Here is a 27828-nt window from a genome sequence, read left to right on the forward strand (position 1 = left end):
GATAAAGGCACAAGGGCCATGTTTCTAACCTCAAGAGTGGGGACAGGGCCATTACAGTTCTACCCTGTGGAGACCCTGATAAAAGCCACAGACTCTCCCTTCAGTGAGGTGAGCAGACACACACTGCTGCAAGCAGTTAGGTTCCTGAGGTACACACTCCACTCATGGCATGGAGGAGGGTCTGGAGCCCCTGCAGTTGGAAGGAAGCAAAAGAAACTGGGCCAGTAAGAAAATGACAAAAGGAAGTCTAAGAGTGACAGTTTGTTTGTTTGGTTTGGTTTGGTTTTAGTGGTACTGACCCATCACCATCTCATAGAAAGGATCTAATACAGCCCTTCATCCCAGATTCTGCTCTCTGGTTCATTCTCCCTGGAGAAAGCTCTAGCCTGGAAGGCACCAAAGGGATCCTATTACTATCATCTCTGGGCCTTAAGACAACTATAGCCTCCTTGCATTATCCTCAGAATTCTCCCTTTAAGTGCCTGAAACTGCTTTCCAAAGTTCTGCAGAAGCCAAGCCTAAAGACTTCTCTGTCCCTGCAAATAGTCAGTCTGGATGGGTTACCCACAGAATGTTCCCAGCTAACACAACTCTGAGGACCAAATCCAGCCCTCTGTCTTTCATTCCTCCAAAACCTATATGGGCAAGGTATACTGTTGCTCACCTGTAATTCTAGCACTCTGGGGAGACAAGGCAGAGGAACATAAATTTAAGGCCAGCCTGGGAGACCAAGAATCTGACCCTGTTTCAAAAGACCAAACAAACCATAAGTACACAGAGGCAGGAGGATCAACATTTTAAGACCATCCTAGCTACATAAAGAGTTCTGAGTCGAAATGAGTTATATGAGACCCTGTCTCAAAAAGGGGAAAGGGGGAAAGGAAGAAAGGAGGGAGGAAGGAAAGAAGGAAAGGAGAGAGAGAGAGAGAGAAAAGCATAATAAAACAAAACATGGGCTGGGGAGATTTTCATCGTTTTAGAGCACTTGCTGCTCTTCCAGAGGACCTGAGTTCTGTTCCCAGCACCCACGCCAGATGGCTCACAATTGCCTGTTAACCTGCAGCTTCAGGAGATCCAATGCCTCTGGCCTCTGTAGGCACCCATGCATACCTACACATACACATATATAAAGTAAAATAGAAAATAATAAATAAATAAAGCAAACTTAAGGAAAACATTATAAAAGCTATGTGGGAAGAGCCCACCTCTCTGGTGGCTCCAGAGCCAGCATGCTGTTGCATTTGGGCAGCTTCCTTCCTTTCCATGCCTGTACTCTGGGTCTCCCAGATCCCACCCCAAACTACAGACCGCCTTTGTATAAAAATTTACATCTCTAAAGTCCACGTTTACATTTTATAATTTAAATTCCTAGGAAACAGGTTAGAGTCCAGCCCCCCAATCTCCTGGAGGAAGAGAGTATTTACTTGCCCAACCTCTTGTGCATGTATATTGGGGGAGTCAGGAAATGTATGGACCCATAAAGGAGCCCTGAGAATCTGCATCTGAGTGGTGGCAGTGGAGGTTCATGTCAGGCTTGGCAAGCGGCCTCCTGTGCTTCCTTAAAGTGAGTCTCTTTGGGGTATCCTCAATCTGAGTGGAGGAGGGGGAGGGGGCTTGGGGCTAGTGTGCTTTTGGAAAGCCTCCATTGTCCCCTCTTGTAAATGAGGTGTGTGGATGGCAGGTGGCAGGAACTGATGAGGAGCATGCACACAAGGCTGGCTCCATCAAGGTCACTTAACCCACACCTCCAGCCTCTCTCTTCTTCCTCAACTACCCCGGGCCCCACTGGAGAAGAGGCTTCAGTGCTCCCTTCTGGAATGTCACTGAGCTGAACCTTGGTGTTCAGTCAGAGGCCAAGGCAAGTGTGGCAGCTGCAGCTGCAGCTTATTCTCTCACTGGGTCCACAGGCTGAGCCAGAGACAGGGAGGCAGGCTCCTTTAGTCTCTGCCAGGCCTGGGGAGGGTGAGGGAGGGAGGGGGACTGTAGAGCAGTCAGGGCCCTCCAAATAAATGAAGAACTCAGAACCAGACAGGCAGCCCGGGACAGGCCCCAGCTGGAGCACTCGTTGCTCACTCAGGGACCCAACTGAACCTTCGTGGAGACCACATCAGAGCTCTCTGCCTAGAACTGCCTGCCTTCCTCCCCCACTTCTTCTGGCCTAGGAACTCACACCCCACCCCAAGCTGGGATTTGCTTGGGCTTGCCTCTCCTTCCTTGGGCAGGGTGCCTGCAAAACTCCATTACTTTGCTTTTTCTTGTAGCTATTTACCTGACAGGCATTGTGTACTCTTGAGAATGAGCGAGGCTCAAGGAGGTCTTACAAAAAGGTCCTCCTCTGGGCCCCGAAGAGCTCCCTGTGTATACACAGGGGTTTCTATATCAGGAAACCGAATGAATGAGACCTCATCAGGGATATGGACTGACCCAATCTCTCATAGAAGGAAGGCTCTTTGCCGGAGAGATGCGGCAGGTTTGAGTTTTAAAGTACAGTTTGGCAGATAAGAGGCAGGGGGGTTGGTGCTGCAGAATGAGTCCTATTTAGGTGCCAAAGAGCTAATGTTCTTGTCCCAGCTCTGACTCCTACAGGTTGGAAGAGACTTCATGTATCATGCCCATCTCAGGAACCCCACTGCCTCGCCTGTGAAGTAGGGGTGTTTGATTAGATAGATGGATTTTGGAAGCAGTCCCATGAGCCTTTGGGTCCTCGTGGTGGCAGCTAGAGCAACCCAGACCCCAAAGGAGGTAGTCTTTCTCAGTTTACCACACAGCACTGGGTCTGACATAGCAGATATTTATTGCATGAAGGAATGAAATTATAAAACGCTGTGACTAACTTAGTGCACAAAAACTGAAACCCATCCATATATTTGATCAAGTCACCTGGAAGTTTTTCCTTTTCTGGGATGCTTGCCTTCAGATAAAAAGTAAGATGGCAGAGAGGGGGACATCACTTGTCCTTGAGCCTTTGATTTTCACAGCAATGAATGAATGAATGATAAAACAGGTCACAGATAAAGCAGCTCTACTGCTCACAGGCCCTTGAGGAGAAAACTGTGTTCATGCCAAGTTACATTTACTGGACACCAAATATGCATCTATTGTTTTCACTAAGCTCATGGTCTCACAGGGCTACACAGGTGATGGTGATGACTTTGAGACTTTAATGCCCAGCAGTATTGACTGACTAGCTGAGTTACCTCAGGTGAGGGGCAACATCTCTTTCTTAGCTTTCTTCCATTTTCACTTGTATTGAAAAAAGAGAGAGAAAGGAAACAATAGCTCCGTGGCACCAGGTTATGGGAAGGAAATGAGCACGTGGAGGCAGAGCTCTTCATAAATGCTAGTTATTATAGTTCCTCTGGGCACACAAGTTCGTTTGCTTCCCCCTCCCCCCAGGGCACACAGACATGTTCTCACTCCCACGTATGCACAAATGCACAGAGGCGAGTACTAACGCCAGCGGGAGGAGCTCAGGGCTCCTCAGACCCAAAGCCCACACCGGAACCGGTAGAGAAGCTGCTCGGTCCTCAGCTTCCCTTTTCTCAATTCTTTATGAATGAACTGGAGCCGAAAGGAGTTTATTTTTTTATGAATGGAAGTCTAAGAAGTGAATGAAACCTAGAGACAGCCCCCTACATTCGGATTGGCCACCGTGGATGGGAAACTCCGCCCTCAAGCCAGGCTAGGCGAGTCTGCGGATTGGCGGGCGTGCCCGGCCCTGGGGTTTCATTCACAAAAGTCAATGAAACAAAGGGAACCGGGGGTGGTGGGGGGGAGCAAGAACGGAGGCCCAGGCAAAGGAAATGCACCAATCAGCTGCTCCCCTGGGCTCACAACTGTCTGCTGCGCCCGGAAAACAAGCCGGGGCTCTGGGGACCTGGGGCTCAGGCCGCCTCTCTCCGGCCTAGCCCCTCCACCTTAGTTGTGTCATCCCCCGGGCATGCTGAGCATCCCTCCGCGGCTCCTGCACAGACGCGCGGGCCTCAGGTGAAGCTGCGGAAGGGGAAGGAAGGGAGAGTGTCTGATTCCTCGCTTCATCTCCCACACACCACACTCACTGTTTGGCGCCCGCTTCCGCACATTCCGGGGCGGGGGTGGGAGGCGTCGGGATTCGGGGCTGGAGGGGGCGCCTGAGTTATGGGCGTGCGAATGGTGTGCGCTGTGCGCGCGCGCGCGCACACACACACACACACACACACACATACACACACGCGCGCACACACACGTCTTATGTAACCCAGCCCGGGCTGAGCAGGGCTGCAGAAAGCAGACAGGCCGACCCCAGCTCCCTGGAGCAGGTGGGACCTCCTTTGGCGGGAGGGGAGTGGCGGTGGCGGCACTTGGCCGCGCAGGTCCCAGCGAGTCGGAGAAGTTTCACTGTCCGACCCGCAGCCTCGCGATCGCCCCATCCCCCCCCCCCGCAGCGCTCCCGGGACCGTGTACGAACTGCCTCCCCCCTCCCAGGTCTCTGCCTCCGCGCCGGGGCCAGGCCGTGTGGCCGGAGGGAGCGGCCGGATGGAGCGGAGGATGAAAGGCGGATACTTGGACCAGCGAGTGCCCTACACCTTCAGCAGCGTGAGCGCCGCGCCGGCCTCCACGCCCGCCCCCGCCCCGCACCCCGCCCCTACTCGCCCCACAGCCCCCCTCCCTGGGGGGTTCTCAGTGGGGTCCAGGGAGGCCTAGCCCCTGAACCGCCCCGGGACCCCACCCCACCCCCAAACTAGACTCCTTAGGGTGATTCGGGGGCAATTTCCCCCCTCCTTCCAACAGAAATCTCCCGGAAATGGGAGCTTGGGCGAAGCGCTGATGGTCCCACAGGGGAAGCTCATGGACCCGGGCTCCCTGCCGCCTTCCGACTCAGAAGGTAAAGAACCAGACTAACTGCGACCCCTCTCCTCAACCCACACACATCCCAAAGCCCTATCTTGGACCTCCCGAAAAGTCGAACCACCTAGAGGACTCTGATCATTCTTCTTCCCTTATCCCAGTGGGGAGGCTGTAACCGGGGCTCCAGGTCTCTCCCCATACCCTCTCCGCCTCATCACCAATTCCAATATTCACCCAGCAGATCTCTTCCAGGATCTCAGTCACTTCCAGGAGACGTGGCTCGCTGAAGGTGAGTAGTTTTGTGGTCTTTAAGGAATTAGAAGTGGGGCTTTAGAAGTGGGGCATGGGGGTCTTCTCTGTCTCAAGGAGTCCTTCAGTCCCCTCCCCCAGGCCCTAGCCACTTCACTCTCCCCAGCGCTCAGCGTGGACACTTATATCCATATTTATTTTCTCACCCTGAGCCAGGCTTGTATAACTAGGCCTGGGGATGAATCAGACTATTGTGTGGGGTATTTACTTATTTGAATGGAACTTGGCCCCAGGCCCGTCTTTCCTGGTTGAAAATTTCATTTGCAAAGTTTGTTTGGCAGGAGGCTCCAGGCTAGGTGTAGTGTTGGGGTGTTGAGATGTAGAAAGAAGAGCAGTAAGGAACAAGAGAAGGAAGTAATCTGTTACCTGTCTGCTGAACTTGCTCCAACATTGTTTTTTACTGCCTTCCTTTCCTGTCTTCCTGACTCCAAGGGCCAATTTACCGCCTAAGCCAAAATAACAACAAAAGTTTCAATAATTCTTTTCTTGGCACTTTGGCAAAGAAGACTCAGGGCTGCCTCCCCAAATAGCCTTGATTATAATTCCAGTGGCAACTGGACCTCCCACTATCCCTCCTGAATACCTCCACCCCCAGGCAAATGCCCCCCTTCCTGAATGCTGGTGGGTTGGTTGTGAGCTGGCCAGGATGGGGTCAGTGGCCCCGCCTGGGCTGGGTGGGGCATTGTGTCCTAGTTGGAACCTAGTTGATATATTTTGGTGAGGTTATTTAGCCTGAGGGTGTCGCTGGCAGAGGGCTGCCATTAGAAGGAGGCATGATGACTTATAGTCCCTGCGATTCAGGAAGAGTTAACAACCCAATCTTAACTAACATCCCCTTTATATTAATAATCTACAAAGCAAGAAACCGAAAGTGAACTCTTTCTTGATGTCTTTTGTCTTTCTTCTTCCTGTGGGCTTCCCCATTCCTCCACTCTGGGTACATTTCTTTTGGAATTTAAAAGCTCAAACCCATCTTCTCCCAGGATTCTGCTTGGGTGAGAAGGAAAAGACCACTAGGTAGTTCTGAGAGATAAAATGAGGTCTGTCTTGGCCACCATCTCGAGCACATATTCTTGTTGTTGCAGAATGACTGTTTAGCATGGTGTTTATCCTCTAAAAATGGGGAATGGGGAGGGTGTAGGTTCTAGGGTATCAGGTGTATCTACTTCAGCTGAGTGTCTAGCTTTTGTTACATGAAGAGCTTTGTTGGGTGGGCTTACCCCCCTCCATGTTCTGGAGCTGAAGAACTCAAGGTTTCCATGAGCTCTTAAAGACCTCCTTTCTTACCACCTCTTTTTTTAATTTTGATCTGGTTCTCTGGAATCCCTTCCCTGCCCATCAGCTGAGGGACCCCACAGTGGTCAGCTGCCAGGCTGAGTTAGCTCAGGGTGGCATTTTGGCAGTACTTGGTTGATGTGGATGACAAGGGATGGAAAATGCTCTCTTCACCCAACCATGGAAGCTCCTCCCCTTGGTGGTAGGTCTGGTGATATTCCATGTGTCTGTGTGTGCTAGTATGACAGCAAATGGGTGCGCACTTGCATGTGCGCACGCGTGCATGTGTGTGCTACATACTGCTGCCTTGGGAGTCCCTGTACATTTAAATCCAGTGGGTGGGGAGGTGGGGGTGGGGAGTGCAGGGGGGGCTGGGATCTCCTTGGTTCCCTCTCCTTCCTCCTGAGGGAGCAGCTCAGGTTCCCAGCTGGCGATGGATGGCCAGGCCTGAGGGGGGAATGCTGAGGCCACTGGCTCCTCACTCTCTCTTCGGAGACAGATGCAGCTGCCGGGGTCCTGTCCCCCTGCACCGTCCCAACATCACCCCAGTCTCCTCTCCTGCCTCTTCCCACCAGGTCAGTGTCCCCCCCCACAATCCAAAGGGGTGACAGGGAGGGACGAGCTCCTCTGGAAACTTGCCAATGGTGGGGAAAAAATCAGGAGGAATAGGGCCCATAGCCTAACCTCCCCTCTCTCAGCTTGGTTTCTTCCTGAAGCCTCAATTTGGAGAGAAGCAGTGAATTCTTATAGTGTGGGTGGGGCAGTGGAGGTTTTGGGGTGGTGGTGACCAGGCTGGACCCAAGCAGGGATAGAGACAAGTGGATGTGGCTTCTGGCATCTGCTGACTGGGCTTTTGGGGTGAGTGTTGGTGAGTCTCTTTTGCAGCAGTTTATACATCTTTGGGGTTAAAGAAGGATGAAGCAAGCCGAGAGGGTCATCTGGTTTCTGGGTGCCTATGATCTGTTAGGAAATGGATCAGGCTCTGGCAGACTGCGCCAAGATGTGGGCTAAAAGATTTGTGGATCTGATGGAGGGTTCCTTTGTAGGACTGTCAGGGGCCTTCAAGAACCATTAGGGACAATGATTCTGTGGTCTCTTTGGTAGTTGGGAGCATTGACTGAGCTGTGTACGCCCTTTGTATGAAGTTGGGGAGGGGAGGTCTGTTAATTCCCAGAAGACTTATGGATAGATTTGAGGTCTTTGATATTGTTGTTCTACGTGTAAAATTGTTGGGATTGCACCATATATGATGATAATAGGAATTTTTCTAAGACAAAAATGGTTTATAGCTTTTATCAGAATTTTAAGGGATGGATGTGGCTCATCCTTCCCCAAGAATTAACTATAGCCAAACACTCCTCCAAGAGGGCTACCCTTCTCTGGCCCTTTGGCCTCCTTATCTATATATAGGTCCAAAAAGAGACCCCGTGTACGGAGGGTACTTTCACCCATATATTTTCTCAGAGTTAAGTGCAAGCAATTTGAGTGACAGTGTCTGCATGCACCCCGGTGTCTGGGGGAATCTGGTGGTGGCGGGGGTCCTCCCCCTAGTCTTTCTTAGTTCAGTGCCTCCTTCATCTATTTCCTCCCCTTCCAGAAGGTTCCTGGAGAGGAATATACCCTCCACAGATAGAGAACTGGTTCCTTCCAAGTTAGAGGCTGCCAGGGTGGGGGCAGGGCGTGGGTGAGAGCCCCCAGCCAATGGTGACACAATAGAGAGAAGCTCTAAAGGATGCTACCATTCACTCTTATATGGGGTTGCCACACATCCAGACGGTGATACTTCTTTGTGGGATACATGGTAGCAGGCTCATGATACAGCTTGGCTGGTTGAACTTCCCGTTTCTTCTGGAGCCCATCTTTGGGATCCCCCTGGTTCCCTGTTGGAGGGACAGTCCCTGAGTATTGTGTGTGTGTGTGTACATGTGTGTATGTGTAAACATACTTGTGAATTACACTGGCTACACACACACACACACACACACACACACACACACACACACACACCTGCCTTAATCATCTGCATGTCCCCACCTGGATAGTCCCTTTATATTAGTGCCAGTAGCTCTGGGGGGCAAACTTTGGCACAGAGGCTTAGCAGCTAAAATACAGCCGAGTCAACAAATAAAATGGTGCATGGTCAAGACGAAAGATGGTAATTAAAATTTCTTCTGCTCTCCAGGAACGCAAGGCTCTGTTTGTTCCTATTTCTATCCTCGATGATAGTCTCTGGGTGACTGAGGGCCCTGCTGTGTCCCTTTGGGAGAGGGCCAATATTGAGAGAGCTGAGTCCGGAGTAGGGCTCACTCCCCATTCTGGGAAGAGATAGCATTACTTCTTTGGGGGTATAGTCTATTTGCTGAGGAGAGGTCTCTTCTCGGGGTTCTGGATAAATGTTTAAGCTTGAGGCAGGAGGAAAGGTCAGATGACCCACAGGGCTCTCTAGCCCAGTGGCGTCAGCAGGAGATGCCCCCAGCCCATTACCTCACTGGAAACCAGTAGTTAATGAGGCCCCAGGAGGGGCTCCAGAGTACGTCAGCTACCCCCTGCCAAGTTCTGCACCCCTTCCTTGCCCTCGGGACCCTCCTAGCCTAAGTAGCAGGGAGGGAAATATCGCTCCGCCTGCTTGCTTCTGCCACCTTCAGGGTGTCTGTCAGAAGACCAAACAGGAATGAATGTGTCCTTCCCTTAACTAGTGTTTTCCAAATAAGTCAGTTACTGACTTATTTGTTACTGATAGTTACTGACAGTGGGTGCCTGACACACCTCTGTCATATAGAATGACTTTCCAGGTTTGAGGACTGGGGACCTGGGAACTGGTGGTGGTAACAAAGCTGGGTGGCTCTTCAGTCAGGCTGGCTGGAGTTGGACTTCCAAAAAGCTGGGGATGTATGTATATTTTTGCAGAGGGATGTAGAGTCCCATTGATATAGTAACTACTGGAGACTTCTGGTTCTTAAACTCCCTCACCCCAACCTCTCTTAAAAAAAAAATAATAATAATCTAAGCCAGACATGGTGTTGCATAGGCCTGTAATCACAGCCCTTAGGAAGCTGAGACAGGAGGATGGTGAATTTCAGGTCAGCCTGGGGTACCTAGTAAGACCTTGTCTCAAAAAAAAAAAAAAAAAAAAAAAAAAAACAAAGGGCTGGGGGTTCGGAAGGACCTTGATTCAACCCCCACCATTGTGCCAAGTAAATAAAAATCAACTACAAACCTATGTCTATAACCACTTAGTACCGTTGACATTTGACACAAGCTTTTGATCACAGTTTGAGTACCCTTGTAAGATGAGCTTTTCCGATGCTGTGCCAGCGCTGGTGGAGGTATGTGGAAAGGAGTAGGGTAAGGGAAGGTCTGCCTGGCTTAAGGTCTCTCTGCTTTCAGAGTCTGTGATGCTAGCTCCTCCCAGCCTGAGAACAAGCCTCATTGGATGTTTATTCATAAATAACAGTCATTTCAGTATCTGGTCTGAGTAGGACCCTGTTCTGGGTGCTAGATAGTCATCTGAAGAAGGCAAAGCCCTTGTCCTTACAGCTAAATTTCCTGGTGAAGAGATGAACATTAATATGCAAATATACATTAATAAGATGGAGGGGAGTGGGTAGGATGCCAGAAGCCAAAAGGGACTTCTTTTGCTTTGAGTGGTCAGAGAAGTCCTCTAATAAGACTGGCAGGGAGCCTGTGTGTAACCCCAGCATTCCAGACAGAGTCAGGAAGATGCTGAGTTTTAGGACAGCCTGGGCTACATAGTGAGACCCAGAACAGAGCAGAGGATCTGAGGGAAAGGACCCAGCCCAGCAGGACTAAGGGCTAAAGGAGATCAGGATGCCAGGGTGTAACAGCAGCAAAGAGAGGCAGGCTAGAGAGGAGGCCAAGGGCAAGAGTTCAAATTTCACATTTTAAGCGAGAGAGCAAAGTGATTTGGTTTCTGTTGTACAGAGATCACCCTGCCGGCTGTGCAGACCGCAGGGCCTGGAGTGGGTGGGTGAGGAGACACGGGGTTCTGTGGCCAAGATCTGAGCCTGTGTGCTCACATGGAATGGGGCGTAGAGTTCCCTAACCCGCATCTTATACACCTCATCAGCCACTCTGAAGTCTGAGTCTTTTATCTTGCCATTTTGACATTGTCCAGTCTGAGAGCAGTCTCCAGGGAGTGACAGTCCAGTCTCCTGGGTCACGAGTTCCATTGTCCTGCTTCAGACCCACTATTGTCCTAGACAATCAGGAAGTCCTTCTTTGTGTCTGCTCTTTCTGCTGTAATTCTTCTTCCCCCTTGATAGAGAGGCAAGAGTAAACAAACTCTGTGGAGTCCATCAAGGTGCCCTTGGGACAGAGATGCTGGCCCCTGGAGAATGCTCCCCAGACCTCCAGGCTTGGAAAGCCCTCCTTTCCCTTGGCTACACATCAATGATGAGACGGTGTCTCCAACTTCCTCCTGTCCTATTTTTACCCTCTTTGCACATCTCTGCAGCTGTTTCTTTGCTCCGTTCCCTTTCCTACGCTCTAGGACTCGAGTGCCTCCAAAGCACCTGGGAAATTTTCTGAAGTATAGACTCCCGGGTCCTTTCCAAAGTCAGGATTTCCTCTTCTGATTCCAGGTCCACAGGACCCCACAGTTTGTAACTCCTGCCCACCCCTACGGGGGGGGGGCACTCTGCCTGCTGTGAGCCCTGACAAAGCCTTGTAAACTTTGAAGGGCAGGTCCATTTGCACTTCAGAAAAATGGAGGGGCCAGGGGGAAAACATCTAGGCAAAGACTGGAGTCTGCTCAGAAAAGTTCTGTCCCTGAGCTGCTCTCTCCAACCCCCATCTTCATGCAGCTGGAGCTTGGAGGGTGCAGGATCTGCACCTTAGACCCCTGGTCTAAGGAAAGCTCTTGACTGCTTCAGGGCTGGAGCTAATTAATCTTCAGGGTGACAGCAGTGGCGTCTTCCTGGGGCTGCCACTTTGCAGGGTTACACCCCCCCCCCCAAGACTCACCTCTGCCCTTTCTCTGCAGCTCAGGTACCAGACAGTGATGAGCAGTTTGTTCCTGATTTCCATTCAGAAAACTGTGAGTAGTGAGTTCTGGGTCCAAGGGTGGGGGATGAGGGTTGGGGAACAACACAGGAAGTGAGTCATGAGGACAGAGAGTCACCCAGAAGAGAGCAATTTGTTCTCACCTAAAGACAGGATGAGAGTCAGGGCTCCCTATCCTATAATATGAACTCCAGGACCAAGACAGTGACTGGGAGATGCACACCTTTGTTCCCCTCTGGAGGTGTAGCCAGGTGACTTGGAGCAGATGCTTTCTCTCTTCAGTCAAAGCAAGGGACTTGAGACAGCTCATCAGAACCCAGCTCTATTATTTTGTCATTCTCTTTAGCGCTGGTGGTGTTGCCCCAGGAAAGATTTGTCAATGTCTCTGAGAGTTTGGGGTTGGGTACTGCAAAAATCCTGCAATGCTCAGGACATCCACTGCCACCCCAAATCTGACCTCAGTGTCACTATTGAGAAATGATGCTTGGCCAGATACAGTGCCCCACACCTGTAACCTAGAGAATAGTGAGTTTGAGACCAGTCTGGATACATAGTGAGGCCTTGCCTCAAATGAAAAAGAATGCCTCATGTGGTGTTTTAATCGCAGCACCTGGGAGGCAGAGGCAAAGTAAATCTCTGAATTTGAGGCCAGCCTGGTCTACAGAGTGAGTTCCAGGATAGCCAGGGTTACATAAAGAAACCCTGTCTTGGAAAAAAAAAAAAAAAAAAAACAAAAAAGAAAATGCAAACTATGAGAAAGGATGTTTGGACATCAGGTACTGCTCTCGGATGTCATCACCCATGAAATTAAACAGGCACAAGAATGGAAAACAGACATCAGAGCTGTGGACTCCAGGGCATCTGATGGGATTGCAGGAAGCCAGGATGTCACTCACACCAGGGCTCAGCCACAATGGCAGCTGGACTTTGAGGACCCAGAAAGGGCCCAGAAAAGGCCAGTCAGTGTTCCTCACAGATAATTGGGAGCATGTGTATGTTTTTCAGCTGACATGCAAGTGGGCTAATAGCCCAACTCCCTCAGAAAACCAAAGAATCTTTATAGCCCCAAACAAGAAAACATGTCCCTCGCTTGGAATTTTCCAGGGCACTCAGGAAATCCCAAGGCCCTGGGTCTAAGATGCTCACTCTTACGAAGGTGTTTCCTTCTTAGGTGTTGAATTCTTAGATGGTTCTCTTGGTTAATACCAAACATTAGCCTAATGTATAAAACTAGACACAATGGGAATAACCAGCTCCGAAATTGTCAACTTCAGAGAATGAGAGCAGGAAGGAAGGACACTGTGCCAGTAACCTAGCCAGCCCTCAGAAAGCCGAGGTATCAGAAGCCTTGTCAGCCTTGATGTGACACTCTGGTTTTGCTCTGTCCTACTGTCCTACCCCACAGTAGCTTTCCATAGCCCCACCACCAGGATCAAGAAGGAACCCCAGAGTCCCCGCACAGAACCGGCCCTGTCCTGCAGCAGGAAGCCACCACTCCCCTACCACCATGGAGAGCAGTGCCTTTACTCCAGGTGAGGCCTGGCCTTGGAAGGTGTGGTCAAGTCTGGGGCAAGGTGTCAGGAGGTCAAGGTTTTGTTGATGGTTGGGGTGAGCCATGAGCTGAGGCAGCAGTAGAGAGGAAGGCCAAATAACACAGGGTTTCCTTTCTAGTCCTGTAGGTAGCACTAGCTACCTACACAGATGGCCCCCAGCATGCTGAGACCTAAGCACAGTGAGCTTCTACTTGGAGACCCTTGTCCCAGTCAAACCAGCTGCTCTGTGCTTTGGAGAGATGTTGTCAAGCTAAAAGGTTGTCACTTAGACAAATATGATGGCATACGCTTGAGACAGGAAGATAGTAAGTTTGAGGTCAGCCTTAGCTCTGTAGAGAGGTCTAGGTCAAGCTGGACTACAAAGCAAGACCCTTTTGGAGGAGAGAGAAAAGAGTTTGCCTGGAGGCTGGGAATGTAGCTAAGCTGGCAGAGGGCTCGCCTATCATGCACAAAAGTCCCGATTTGATTGTCAGCACTGCATAAACCTGTGGGTGATCATGTGCGTGCAATCTTAGCAGCTGGGAGGTGGAAATGGGAGAATGAAGTTGGAGGTCATTGTTGGCTACATATGGAGAGTCGGAGGCCACCGTGGGCTATTTTGAACAAACAAAAAACCACAAAGACCTTTCCTAGCACTGGGGAGGCAGAGGCTGGCCTGGTCTACAGGGTGAGTTCTAGGACAGACAGGGATACACAGAAAAATCCTAACTCAAAAGACAATAAACAAACAAACAAATAAAATTACTTGGCAGTGGTGACACACACCTTTAATCCCAGCACTGAGGAGGCAGAGGCAGACAGATCTCTGTGAGGTTGAGGCCAGCCTGGTCTACAGAGGGAGTTCCAGGACAGCCAGGACTACAGAGAAGCCCTGTCTTAGAAAACAAAACAAAAATATTAAATATATAAAGAAGTAAAATTTTGCCCAGCCCTTCTATGCCTACAGTTGTAGTAATCACTTCCTGGGGAAATGAAGGGTAAAAAGATGATCACCTAGCTTCTCTGTCCCCTCATCCCCCTCTCCCCCTCAACTCCAGTGCCTATGACTCCCCCAGACAAATCGCCATCAAGTCCCCTGCCCCCGGTGCCCCTGGACAGTCGCCCCTGCAGCCCTTTCCTAGGGCAGAGCAGCAGAGCCTCCTGAGATCCTCCAGCTCCTCCCAGTCCCACCCTGGCCACGGGTACCTTGGTGAGCACAGGTAAGAAGACAGATCCACAGTACCAGGGGACCCAAGGCCTCGCCAGGCAGTCTGGGCTCAATTCCCTAGTTCTCTGGGAATGGCTGGGAGAGGAGGAGAACCAGGGAACGCCCTCATTATCCTCTAGAGCCCTGTCAGCAAGTGACAGGCTCAAGGGGATGTAACGGAAGATTGCCCTTTCTTCCTTCTCCATCCATCACGTCCAGCTCCGTCTTCCAGCAGCCCCTGGACTTGTGCCACTCCTTCACATCTCCTCAGGGAGGGGGCCAGGAACCTCTCCCAGCCCCCTACCAACACCAGCTGTCGGAACCCTGCCCACCCTACCCTCAGCAGAGCTTCAAACAGGAGTACCACGACCCCCTGTATGAACAGGCTGGCCAGCCGACTTCCAGCCAGGGTGGGGTCAGTGGGCACAGGTACCAAGGGGCGGGGGTGGTGATCAAACAGGAGCGCACAGACTTCGCCTATGACTCAGGTAAGAGACTCTTGGGGGGGGGGTACTCCAGTTTTTCTGGGATTGATAGGGGGTGGCAAGTCCTCCTATGAGCAGTGAGGTCCCTCAAAGGTTTGTGCCTTTCCATGGTCCATACATCAGTTCATAATCCAATTCATTCACTTTTTTTTTAAAAAACATATTCTAAAGAATGATCATTTTCTAGCCAGTCAACATTCAGATAAAAAGATAGGGTATATAGACCTTTGCCCATATAGCTTTTTGACAATAAAAAGGGTTGGCATTTACTTCTGTTCGTGGTTTAGGGGTTTTAATTAACCCACTAAGACCCAAGTACTATGCCTGAAGCGAGGGTATGCAGATGTAGGATACAAAAATGGTTTAAAAATATGAAGGGAGCTGAACATGTGTGCCCATGTAATCCAAGCACTTGGGAAGTGAAGGCAGAATGATCAACATAAAAACAAAAGACAAAAGAAAACTGAGCTGTGCTTGTTTGTTCCTATTAATGCCAGCATTCAGGAGGCGAGGGCAGGTGGATGGCCATGAGTTTAAGGCTATCCTGAGCTACATAATGAATTTCAGGCCAGCCTGGGCTACAGAGGAGACTTTGTCTCAAAATAAATGGGGGGGGGGAGAAAAAGAGAGAGAGAGAGAGAGAGCTGAAGAGCTGGCTGGAATTGTAGAATTTTTCTTTTCCTGGTACCCACAGTATTTCTGGGTCGGGAGCTGAACCACAAACCCTTAGCCGCTCCAGGGAGAACAGGATAGGTGCTTGCTTCCCTTCCTCAAACCTGGCTGTAACGCTGAGCCTGGTGAAGTGGCGGCTGGAAGAGGGAGATGCTCTGAGTTGCTGACCTTCAAAGGCTAGAGACCGGAGGGGATCGTGTTTCTTGCCCTTGAACTCCTGCCCCGCCTCCCTCCGCTTTCCTGAATGGAGGCTGGAATTCCATTCACAAAATGGAGGCATGAATGAACCCTCCCTCCTGCCTACCCCCACCCCGAGGTGTCGGGTGTCAGCTGCTCATTCATAGGTGGGAGTGGAGGGGGCGGGAAAGGGTTGGAACTTGAAGCGTGACTTCACACAGTCACCTTCCCTAGGTGGACCGGGCAACTTTCAGTTCTATGGCGTGGAACGCCTTAAAATGCTAGAATGCGATGCACTTAGACCCTAGGGGGAAAAAAACCAGCCCAGTGCCTGTTGCCTCTTCCCTAGATGCCCCCCATCTCCAACCCCTGAGAGCTCCTCTCTCACTTGCACACACACACACACACACACACACACACACACACACAGAGGTACTGGCCTTGGAACCTGACCTGCTGACCGGACATGTGCCCATTCTGAGGAAGTCTTACCAAACCCTTCCCAACCCCCGGAGGTTCATCTCTCACCCCCTCCTTCCCCTGAACTCACAGGAAACAGCTGCCCACTGGAATCTTGGGCCTTGTGGAACAGGCTGCCCAGCCCCAGCTGCTGCAACGCCCCCCCCCCTCCACCCCAGCCCTCAAACCGAGGGTCTCAAGCTTCCAGCTCCCTCTGGGTGAACTTGCCCTGGCATTTGGTGGTGGGAAAAGTACAGTCTCTGGACCTCATGCTAGCTGCATGAATTTCTTGAATGTGTGTAGGGTCTCTTCCTCCCCTGCCTGTCTGCTCAGCCATTTAACAGCATCACTCCCCTTCCCTCCCGCAGATGTCCCTGGGTGTGCATCCATGTACCTCCACCCAGAGGGCTTCTCTGGGCCCTCTCCAGGTGATGGAGTGATGGGTAAGGCAGCCTCTTCCTTTCCTGGCTAAGGCCTCCTAGTGGGAGGGAGGGATCCTTGCTTCGGGGAGAGTCACTCCAGCCAGGAGTCCCTTTGGATTCTATGGAGTCTCCAATCAGTGAACCCTAAGATCTGAGCAATCCCCAACTTTCTCCACAAGGTTACGGCTATGAGAAATCTCTTCGACCATTCCCAGATGATGTCTGCATTGTCCCTGAAAAATTTGAAGGTCAGGGAATTGACTGTATAGAAGGGTCAGGGTCTTCTCCACCCCTATCACACTGGGTCCTGTAAGAATCACATTTCATTGTTGGGAAAGGTCGGGACAGCTAGGAATTTGGGGATGCCCCACGGGAAAGGGAAGGAGGTTGGTTAGGGGATATGTACCTCACACCTATTTTCACTCTCCCAGGAGACATCAAACAGGAAGGGGTTGGAGCTTTCCGTGAGGGGCCACCCTACCAGCGCCGGGGTGCTTTGCAACTGTGGCAGTTTCTGGTGGCCTTGCTGGATGACCCAACGAATGCTCATTTCATTGCTTGGACAGGCCGGGGGATGGAGTTCAAACTAATTGAACCTGAAGAGGTGGGTCTTGGGTGTTCCCACCCTCCTCTGCAGCACCTTAGGAGCCTTGAGAGGAGAGATGGGGCACTTGCCTTCACCGTCATACTCCATCTGCCTGACCTAGTTCTTGCCAAGCCTGAGTCAGTTATATGGTAACAAGTCTAGATTATCTCTACACCAAGAATCTCAAATGCTCCCCTCCTGTCCTCTCCCATTTTTCCTTGGAGATGGCATCTCCACCCAAATGCTTTGTCTCTTGTCCACAGGTCGCCAGGCTCTGGGGCATCCAGAAGAACCGGCCAGCCATGAACTATGACAAGCTGAGCCGTTCACTTCGATACTATTATGAGAAAGGCATTATGCAGAAGGTTGGACTGAGATCTTAGCATGGCCATGAGGAGAAACCAAGGGAGGGGGAGGGAGGGAGAGTATGAGTGAGTTTCTCAGGTTTGTGGGAACAGAAACTATAAATTCCAAGGTTTCCCTGTGCAGTTGTTAAACGGTGACTGGGCTGTTCCAAAGCGTGCTGAACAATACCAGAAGTGGGTTTCAAGAAGAACCAGTGTGGAAAAGCAAGGAAGAGTTCCTGATGTGTTTTTGTGACCCATGAGGAGGACGGGATCCTCTACATTCCCTATTGAGGCAGGATGTGTGTGTCTGGCCTGACAGCCCTCTCTCCACAGGTGGCTGGTGAGCGCTACGTGTACAAGTTTGTGTGTGAACCCGAGGCCCTATTCTCTCTGGCATTCCCAGATAATCAGCGTCCAGCTCTGAAGGCCGAGTTTGACCGGCCAGTCAGCGAGGAGGACACAGTCCCTTTGTCCCACTTGGATGAGAGCCCTGCCTACCTCCCAGAACTGGCTGGCCCTGCTCAGTCCTTTAGCCACAAAGGTGGATATTCTTACTAGGTACCAGTGGCTTCCCCTTGCCACGGGTGGGGCTGCCCAGTGTACATATCAACAGATTTAGTGTTGGGGAAGCCCTCACGCTGATACCCATAAAAGTCTCTGGGGTCACATGTCCACTATCCCATCTTATTCCTGGCCAGACTCGGCTGATAACCAGTCTGCAGGAAGGACAGTGGAGGCAGGACAAGTCTAAAGGCAGCAATGTGCTTCACCTCTGCCCTCGGGTTCAGCTTGGCCACCCCCACCACAGAGAACCAGTGTTTGTTCTGTTCTGGAGACAGACAAGGGGCTTCCTAACTTTATTATGGCAGCAGGGCCAAAACACCCCACTACTCCCGCTGTGGGAGACAGACGCCTGGGCTCTGCCCTGAGCTGGGGTCCTGTGTTCTTGGTGCTGTGCTCTGGGAGGCAGGAGCAGGTGGGAGGCAGCTGGGTGGGTGTTGGGTGGAGGCAGGGATGGAAGGGGTCCTCCTCCAAGAGACCCTCTGGCTCTCTGCCCTAGGTATACTCACGCCTAGTTCTGCCTTCACCTCACCTGCCAGACCTTAATAAATGCCTCTGCTTCTCCTGTTAACTGTTTGCTTTTTGCTTCTGTGAAGCAAAGACCTAGGGTGGGAGGAGCTATTGCCAGGAAGCTGATGACCAGTGTTTGAAGTTTGTCCCGAGGCCTTATATGATGACATGTGATGATGCCCTGTTCCTGGAGTCTAGCTTAGACCCTCCCCTGCAATTCCCCTCCAGCTGTTGATTTTCCTCCAGAAAATTGACTTCTGTGAAGTGAAGTCTTTTCCCCAGCCCTGGATCCTGTGAGGATCCAGAAGTGATGGAGAGGGTACTTTTTAACCCAGATGGGAACCCGACTATCCCTTGGCTGGCCTGTCCCTAGGAATGTTCTCAGAGAAACACTGGTCTGTGGTTTCGTGGTCATAGTTGTTCCCATAACCAGGAGGCCATGTTTATCCAAACTATGTGTCCTTCCCCCTTCAAGCTCCAGGTTACTGCTTTTACTGGGGTCAGGGACAAGTGTTTAGAGAGCAGAGAAGGAGAAAGGTACTCCTGCATGAAGGAGGTGACAGCAGCTTCTGGGGAGGCTCCAGCCAGTAGCAGTGGCAAACATTCTCCCAAGACCAGTCCTGGGGTGAGAGAAACATAACAGGGTATGACTAAAGAGCTGTGACAGAATCTGTGTCGAGAGCCAGCTTTCCAGAACTTGGCTCAGTTAAAAACAATGAAAGCCAACAGCTACCCACAAGTACAAGGCACCACTTTTTTCTAGAAACACCAAAAATCAAATGTACCGATTCAATTCAGAGCAAGAGACAGAAAAGCAATGGGGGTGGAGTGGGGGTTAGAACAAGCAGGATGCTCAGTGGGTAAGGGCGCTGCTACCTGCCAAGCCTAACTACTCCACATGGTGGTGCAAGAGAGCAAGCTCCCTATGGTGTCCTCCCACCTCCCCACACAGGCACTTACAGGCCAAGATGCCAGTTCTGTACACAAGACCCAGGTCATCTCCTGGGCTCTCAATCTTAGGAAACACTGGCTCGAGAAATTGAATGAGACAAGACTCTGGAGAGATGGCTCAGCTATTAAAAGCACTGAGACTCTTCCAGAGGACTTGGGTTTTATTCTCAGTACCCACGACAGCTCACAGCCATTTGCAACTCCAATTAAAGGGGATTGATACCCTTTCCTGGCTTCTCCCAGATGGCATAAGAGGTATATAGACACACCTAATGCTGGCAGAACACACATACACATAAAATAGAATACTTTAAACAATTTTTCCTAAAGAGACAAAACTGATCTGGTGATGTACACCTATAAACCCAGAACTTGGGAGGCTGAGGCAGAAGGATCATCATGAATCCAAAGGTAGCTTGGACTATTAAGTTGAGACCCAGTTTCAAACACACAGATGGGAGAAGGAGGATATGGAGAGAGATCAGGATCAATGGCCCTACTGTCACTGTTAACAGGCCAGCTCACTCTCCAATCTCAAGAGACTTCTTCCCCTCAAGGTAGTCTTGGCCTGTAGTTGAAGTAGCTATTCTGATGGGTACTGTCAGCAGATAAGTGACCCGGGCTCTCAAGTAGACAAAGAAGGAATAACTATTAGAGATGCATTCATAATCAGCCCTGTGGTCCTGACCTAAACACCCTTCCCGGGGCTGGGGCTGAATATAGAGAACATACATTCTTATGAAGGGAAAGCAGAGGGGAGAGAACAAATATACTAAAAGGGCAACAATATGGATGTTAGCATGGTCCCATGCAAGGATGATGTATTCACTGTCAACCGTCAAGTGTTCTGTTAAAAAGACCTGAAGCTGGATGCTGGGTTCCTACTTCTGTTTCACACAGGTCCTCACAGGGTGACATCTAAGGACACACACTTTCCCCCTTAATGCCTGATCTATGTTCCTGTCCCTTGGATTTTTCAGACTTGACATCAGGGTGGCTTCTTTGCCACCAGTTACTACACACTGTCACATACCCTAGAATGCTGTAGTCTTCTTGGTATCTGGCCTCCCACCCTCCAGTTGATTTACTTCCTTTAGAAGTTACTAACATGGCTGCAGGAGGAATGGCATGGCCAGGATGGGCCCAATATCCTCAGGGCTTTTCAGCAAGCTCCAGGCGTGACTCAGCAGGACATGACGGTCTCTCTTCAGCACAGAGCCACCTCAGTTACTGAGGGGACACTAGGAAAAACCACTAACAGGAATGAAGGTATGGGTCACTACCCAGTGCACAGGTCTCTCATCAGCGCACACCAGCTGAGCGGCATTAATGCTTGCTTTCTGCAGGCAACGATGGAAAGGGAGACTTTGCTCAGTCTATTGACAACTTCAGGAGGAAAAAAAAAAAAAAAACCAGAAACAAACCACAAACATTTCAGCTGCCCTTCCCACAAGAAAAGGCCACAATAAACAACTGTTTCCTTAAGAAAATAAATATTTCCAGGAGGTAAAATCCAAGTACAGAGGCTGGGGAGGGAGTAAGGTGGGCCAACACGGTACACGAGTGTCATGGCTCATTCCTTCGGCGGGCTCTTGCTGTGTGTCATGTATCACGGACACGCCCCCATCCCCCTGCCCATCCCAGGATATAACTTGTCCTGTGTATGAGTTGAGTGATTTTTCAAGACAGGGTTTCTCTAATGTGTAGGCCTGGCTGTCCTGGAACTCGCGCCATAGAGCAGGCTGGCCTCGAACTCCAAGATCTGCCTGCCTCTGCCTCCCAAGTGCTGGGATTAAAGGCTCTGTCCAAAGCCCTGCTTAAATCTGTTTCTATCTTACACCATGAAGACAGTTAGGCTTGGAAAATGCTCAGTATGAGATAAGCCATCACAGGACCAGCCAGAGGAAGCCACATGCTGCAGGAGAGGAGAGTGAGTGGTCCTGTCTTTTCAGCGCCGCCGGAAGGCTCGGGAGATTCTCCAGGCGTTTGGCTCCTCGTAGCGGTTATACAGAGGCTCCAGGCGCTGCTGCTTCTTCTGCTTGCTTAGCTTGGTTGGGTCAGAAACCTTGAAGAAAGCCGGAGCAAACTCCACAAGCCACCGGGGATCAATGGTGGTGACCTCGCGCATGTATTCCTTGGTGGTCAGCACCAGTTCATGGTATACCACCCTGGGGGAGAGAGATAGGACTCAAGCCTTGGGTTAGGCTCCATTCCACTACCAGTCTGGTCCCTGGGATCCACGCTGAGTTGACATTTTGTTCTTATCATTTCTCCTACCTACCCCCTCCTCAGGAGGCTGATCTGTTTATGAAAGCCACACCGCATTATTTGGAGCCCACACCCCTCCAACAAAAGACTGCTCATAGGGAAAAGACTGCTCTAGTTCAGTCTCAGGCATGAACTAATCAAGTGACAGTAAAACAGCTCTGCCCCTTCTTGATCTGTAAAATAAGACTGGTTTCTCAGATAGTTTCCATAGAATTCTAAAGTTCTGGAGAGGGGCTACACAGATCACCACCACAGGACAGCATCATACTTACTGAGCCATCTCACCAGCCCTGTTTTTGTTTGTTTGAGACTGGGCTACCATATGTAGCCCAGATTGGTCTCAAACTCAAGGCAATCCTCTTGCTTCAGCCTCCTGAGAGCTGGGATTACACACATGAGCCCCCGTGCCTGGCTTAAACTTTTAAAGACCATGCTGGGTATAGTGGCACATGCCTTCTATCCCAAAAACTTGGGAGGCAGAAGCAGGCGGATCTCTATGAGTTCAAGGCCAGCCTGGTCTACATAGTGAGTTTTGGACTAACCAGAGCTATATGTGACCCTGCCTCGAAAAAAGCCTAAACAAACAAACAAACAAACAAACAAACAAAAAAAACTAAAAACCTTTTAAAGACCATCTCATCACTAGATGATTTCTAAGATCTTTCCCTGCTTTCACGCTATAATTTTATTTTTTTTTTAAAGTGGCTATTTTGGGGCCAGAAAGACAATTCAGTAGGTAAAATGCTTGCCTTATAAGACTGAGGACCTAAATTCAGTCCCCAGCATGATGGGCACTTGTAATCTCATTGCTGAGGGGGCGGAGACAGAAAAATCTCTAGGGCTCACCAGCCAATCTAGTCTCATTGGTGTGCTCTGGGCAACAAGGTTATCTTAAGAGGAAGAAGACTGTTTCCAAGGATGACTCCTGAGGCTTAGAATAATCCTGTAGTTCAATGTAAATATGGATTTACTCTTACTGATTAGTAAAGAGCTAACTGGACTATAGCCGGGCAGGAAGACATTGGGTGGGAGACCAAGACTAGGACACTGGGAGGAAGAAAGGTGGGTTCTTGGGAGTCACCAGGAGACACAGTGGGAACAAGACATGCTAGAGGACAGGTAAAGCAACAAGCCACATGGCAATATGTAGATTAATGAAAATGGGTTACTTTAAGTTGTAAGAGCTAGTTAGTAACAAGCCTAAGCTTTGACTGTGCATTTGTAATTAAGTCTCTGTGTTGGTTATTTGGGAACTGGTGGGTGGAAAAGAAGAATCCACCTACATCCTGAGTCCTCTGGCCTCCACACATGCACAAAAGGTGTACCTGGACACATATACACTCCACATGTTAAAGAAAAAAAGGGAAGCTTGGTAGTATCCTTACTTTGGACTTCTGTTACTATAGAAATACAAGCAAAGTCAAAACGAGAAGTGGGGGGGGGGGTGTAGAGACTTGGCAGGCCTCTCTACCCAGGACGGGGCACCTACCATTCTGGCTGTCTGTTGAAGAGAGCACTGGAAGGATGGATATAGACCACCTGCTGGTCAATCAGTGTCCGGTAACCCTCCTGCGGGTCCTTCTTGGCAGCATTCCGGAAGAACCCACTGCAGATGGCCTTCTGCACTCGGACTGTGGACTTACCGCAGGAGACCACATCCAGCTTGTGCCTATCGGGATAGCAAGAGCAGAGAAGACATGAGCCTGCTCAATGCGCAGCGTGTCAGCAGCTCAGTGCTCCCTGAGAGTCCTCACAGGAGTCCCCAGGACCTTCCTCACAGTACACTTTAGAGGAGGCACTGGACATGTGGGCAATATTAAGGAAATAATACCAGCGTGCGGCTCAGGCAAGGATTCAAGTCCAGACTAATGATCCAGAGGCTTTCTTTTTTTTTCTCCCTTCAAGACAGGGTTCCTCTGTGTAGCCATGCCTGTCCTGGAACTCACTCTGTAGACCAGGCTGGCCTTGAACTGAAAGATCCATCTGCCTCTGCCTCCCAAGTGCTGGGATTAAATTTAAGAGCTACCACACACGGGCTAGCAAAGCATTCTTAACTAATTAAATTATCTTCCTCTCAAGAAGTTTTTGAAGCTATCCTTAACCACATGCTTGCCTGGAGACAGCCTACAAGATGACCACTGGAGGAAAAATGTTCTGTGAGAAACAAGCATACAGGTACCTACAATGATGCAAATACAATTGGAGACGCACATTCACAAGACCCAGGGAGACATGAAACCCAAACACTAACAACACCCATTCCTGACTGACCTGTCCATTATGCCTAACATCTGCTTGCGAATGTCCTGGGCCCGGCGTAGGGAACGAGCCTGGATAAAATTCTCATAGCACCATGGGTTGGAGAATTTGTTGTTTTTCCAGGAGTTGTACACGGCCAGCAGGGTGAGATGGTCCCCTTCTGTCTGGTGGAATTTGGCCTTTTTCTGATCTGCAAGGGCCTGTTTATCCTGCCAAGCAGTGGGACAGAAAGTCATTCCTTACCCAACAACCACTAAGCGAATGGCTAGCATAGAAATGTATGGGCACCCTTGTCATAGCATCTCCAACAAACAACAAAGCACAGGCTGATGGTACTACACCCATTGGGACATGGGGTTGAGCACCTTACCTTGGGTCGGTAGAAGACATTCTGCACTGACAACATGGACACGATAGTCAGCATCTCTTCGCTACAGCCCAGATGCACAGACATGATGAGCATTTTGCAGAGCATTGGCTCCAGAGGAAACTCCGCCATCTACAGGAAGAAGAAGAAACTACAACTGCTCATGGAAGGTACATGGAAAAGAGATTACAGATGCCCCCCAGGATGATGTGGGGTGCCTGTCTCCACAAATTTACTTTGCTAACAGGCTCTCAGAGCCTAAGGATATACCACTGTTGATGTAAATGGGAATGTTGCAGGTACACTTTATTTATTTTTGAGACTATAGGAAGCTACGTCCAGACTAGCCTTGGCTACACACAGAACAACCTGTTTTAAAATAACAATAAAAATAGTAATCATAAAAATAATCAAGACTAGCTTTAATAATATATCCTGAGTAAAACTAATGGAAAACAGTCTCTATTAAGTAACATTTTAAAGTGATAATATAAAATTCAAGTTAAAAAGCAAAACCTGCTAGGCAGTGGTAGCACTTGACTTTAATCCCAGCACTTGGGAGGCAGAGTCAGGTGGATCTCTGAGTTTAAGGCCAGCCTGGTCTTCAGAGTTCTCAGAGTTCTGGGATGGACATGGATACACAGTGAGATCCTGTCACCACCCGCCCCCCCCCCCCAAAAAAAAAAAAAAAAAAAAAAAAACTAAAATGTTGTGGGATGGCCTTTTTGTTCACTTTGTAGTTGGGAGTTTTTTTTCAAGACAGAGTTTCTCAGTAGCTATGAAGCCAATCCTGGGACTCGATCTGTAGACCAGGTCTGTAGACAAGGCTGGCCTTGAACTCACAGAGATCTGCTTGCCTCTGCTTCCTGAGTGCTGGAATAAAAGTTGTGGTGTGAGCCACCACCACCTGGCTTTATTTTATTCCCTTCGGATTGGTTGAAAAAAAAAAAAAAAAAAAAAAAAAAAGTCAAGCTTTTATAATTCATAATAAGTCTCCAAGTCAGTATTTTGTGAGCTGTTGGCCCAGAAGAAAAGTCCATATACACTAAAAGAAAATAAAAAAGCAAAACCTTAACTGGTAAGATGGCTTAGTAGAAAAAGGTAGTCACCACATAAGCCATGACCTGAGTTCAATCCCTAGAACCCACGCAAGGGTGGGAAGGCAGAACTGACTCCATAAAGTTGACCACCTCCAGCATCCACACACAATAATAATAATAATAATAATAATAATAATAATAATAATAATAATAATAAAAACAACCTTGAGTAAAAATAAACACCACTTATTTCTTGAAAGAAAATAAAAGGCATTTAGGGCCAGCTGTGATGGTGTCTGCCTGAAACCTGAAACCCAGCACTTGGGAGGCAGAAGTGGGAAGCTCAGAGTTCAAGGTCAGCCTGGGCTCCAACTACCACCCCCCCCACCCAGAGCATTTAATTCTACTCAGAGCTTCTCCAAGGCCTCACTCAACACTTGCTTTTTGCAAAACCAAGAATGCCAGAGCATCTTCCCCAAAGCACAAGTTCTCCCTGCCCCTTACCCTGCGGCCCAAGCGAGTGAGCAGTCCCTCATCATCCAGGGCCCCCAGTGTATAGAGCTGCTCCATGGCTGTGATCAGGGTTTCCATCGGTGGGGCATCCATGAAGTCAAAGGACAGCAGGTCATTAATACCCATGGCCTAGAAAATAAAGTAATAGGAAGATGAGCCTCACCAGTGAAAATGGAGGTGGCCCCTGTTATATGCTCTGCTCTTTCTTCAATTCCATTAGGAAGTCCAGGCACAGGGGCAGTAACCTCCAGACTCTTACCACACAAAACTCAGACTATTAACAACCATGTACTTTCTCAGAAACTTCCTTCCTGCTGCCACTTCCCAAGTGCCGGAATTACAGGTGTGCACAACTATGCCTGGTTTATGCAGTGCTGGGGAGGGAACTGAAGGCTTCATGAATGGTACAAAAGCACTCTACCAACTGAACTAAATCCCTAGCCCCCTAAGCAAACTTTAAAAAAAAAAAAAAAAAAAATCCTTCTGTGCTAGAGGTGACTCAGAGGTAAGGGCACTTTACTATTCTCCTGGACTTCTGGTCCCAGGGCCAACATCGGGCAGTTCACAACCATCTGTAACTCTAACTCCAGGCAATCCTGACCTTTACATTCATGTGCAAACACCCACATACTATACATAATTATAAATCTTTAAACAAAACAATACACTTCTTCCAAGTAAACACACACACACATACAACAAAAGGACACATTTTAATCCAGTTTTAAAAATGGGATGAAGCTGTGGGGTTGGTACACACCTTTTAATCCCAGTACTCAAGAGAGAGGCGGAGGTAGGTAGATCTTCATTAGTTCAAGGCCAGCCCTACATAGTGTTCCAGGCCATCCAAGACTATATAATAAGACCTTATCTTACCCCCCCCCCCAAAAAAAAAGGATTGGTAAACTTTGTTCAAGATCATTCTTAACTACACATCAAGTTCTAGGTCAACCTTGAATACTGAGACCCTATCTCAAAACACACACACACACACACACACACACACACACACACACACACACACACACACACAGTTCCAGTTATATGATCTATCAGATAAAACTGCTTCCTATGCAAACTCCACAATCTGAGTTTGATTCCCTAGACACCCTCCTCTGACTTCCATATGTATTCAACACACACTCATCTCCACTCACAGTCACTGAAAAAAGTAAAAAATACACAGAAGATATGGGGTGGTAAGCAAAGCTAAAGATTTAAATAGACGTTTCACCAAAGAAGACACACAGCTCTAGCAGGACAATGCAAGTAAAAACTACAATAAGACACTGGGGATGTTGCATGATAGGGGAAAAAAAAAAAAAAAAAAAAAAAAAACCACAAACCAAAAACAGAATATCATATATATTTCTTACAGGAATGTAAAAATCCACTATGGTAAATAGTTTGTCGATGGTTTAAAAAGTGAAACACAGCCTGTACAGCCTGGCATGGTGTTGGTGTTTTTGCTTTTTTTTTTTTTTTTTAACAGCCCTCAGGAGGCAGAGGAAGGCTACTCTCTCTAAGTTACAGACCAACAAGTTATAAAAACTAAAAAGTTGAAAAAGTTAAACATATAATCCAACCTGCATATCCCTAGGTTCATAAATATCAAGAGGAGGCTGGAGAGATGGCCAAGTGGTTAAGAGCACACATTACTCTTCCACAGAACCTGAGTTCAGTTCACAGCACCATGTCTGGAAGCTCACAACCACCTATAACTCCAGCTCCAGGGAATCCAGCAGTCTGTCCTTTGTGAACACCTGAACCTATGTGCAGATTCCCACACATACATAGACACATAATAAAAAATAAATCTTAAAACATATTGAGGAGCTGGAGAGATGGCTCACAGGTTAAGAGCACTGGTTGCTCTTCCAGAGGTCCTGACTTCACATGGTGGCTCACAACCATCTGTAATGAGATCTGGTGTCATCTTCTGGCCTGCAGGCATACACACAGGCAGAACACTACACATAATAAATCAATCTTTTAAAAACAAAAACAAACAAACAAACAAGCAAACAAACAAAAAACCA

At 49.2% G+C, this 27828-nt stretch overlaps 2 protein-coding genes across 10 annotated transcripts in view; one reads left to right on the forward strand and one right to left on the reverse strand.

Moving 5' to 3' along the window:
- Nucleotides 1–3709: 3709 nt before the first annotated feature.
- On the forward strand, nt 3710–18452 carry Etv4 (ETS variant transcription factor 4). Of its 9 annotated transcripts, none has more exons than XM_051178551.1 (13): nt 3710–3987; nt 4465–4575; nt 4771–4864; nt 5066–5116; nt 11414–11467; nt 12839–12965; nt 14024–14185; nt 14392–14660; nt 16334–16408; nt 16567–16635; nt 16819–16991; nt 17237–17338; nt 17654–18452. In XM_051178551.1, the coding sequence occupies exons 2-13, from the start codon at nt 4516–4518 to the stop codon at nt 17876–17878; spliced, it is 1461 nt and encodes a 486-aa protein (XP_051034508.1). In that variant the 5' UTR covers nt 3710–3987; nt 4465–4515; the 3' UTR covers nt 17879–18452. The 9 variants fall into 9 exon arrangements, with proteins under 9 accessions (XP_051034508.1, XP_051034498.1, XP_051034489.1 ...); XM_051178541.1 differs by having other exon boundaries at nt 3764–3987; nt 4425–4575; nt 14042–14185; XM_051178532.1 differs by having other exon boundaries at nt 3765–3987; nt 4425–4575; nt 12842–12965.
- Nucleotides 18453–20856: 2404 nt separating this feature from the next.
- Dhx8 (DEAH-box helicase 8) overlaps nt 20857–27828 on the reverse strand; it is a 37138-nt gene continuing 30166 nt past the window's right edge. Inside the window, exons 19-23 of the mRNA XM_051178506.1 lie at nt 25781–25918; nt 24240–24368; nt 23882–24078; nt 23100–23279; nt 20857–21510 (exon numbers count right to left, since the gene is read on the reverse strand). Of these exons, the coding sequence (XP_051034463.1) occupies nt 21291–21510; nt 23100–23279; nt 23882–24078; nt 24240–24368; nt 25781–25918 (864 nt within the window). The 3' untranslated portion in view covers nt 20857–21290. The remainder of the gene's footprint in view (nt 21511–23099; nt 23280–23881; nt 24079–24239; nt 24369–25780; nt 25919–27828) is intronic.

The sequence above is a fragment of the Phodopus roborovskii genome, unplaced genomic scaffold (assembly GCF_943737965.1).
Source record: "Phodopus roborovskii unplaced genomic scaffold, PHOROB, whole genome shotgun sequence".
Classification (NCBI taxonomy): domain Eukaryota; kingdom Metazoa; phylum Chordata; class Mammalia; order Rodentia; family Cricetidae; genus Phodopus; species Phodopus roborovskii.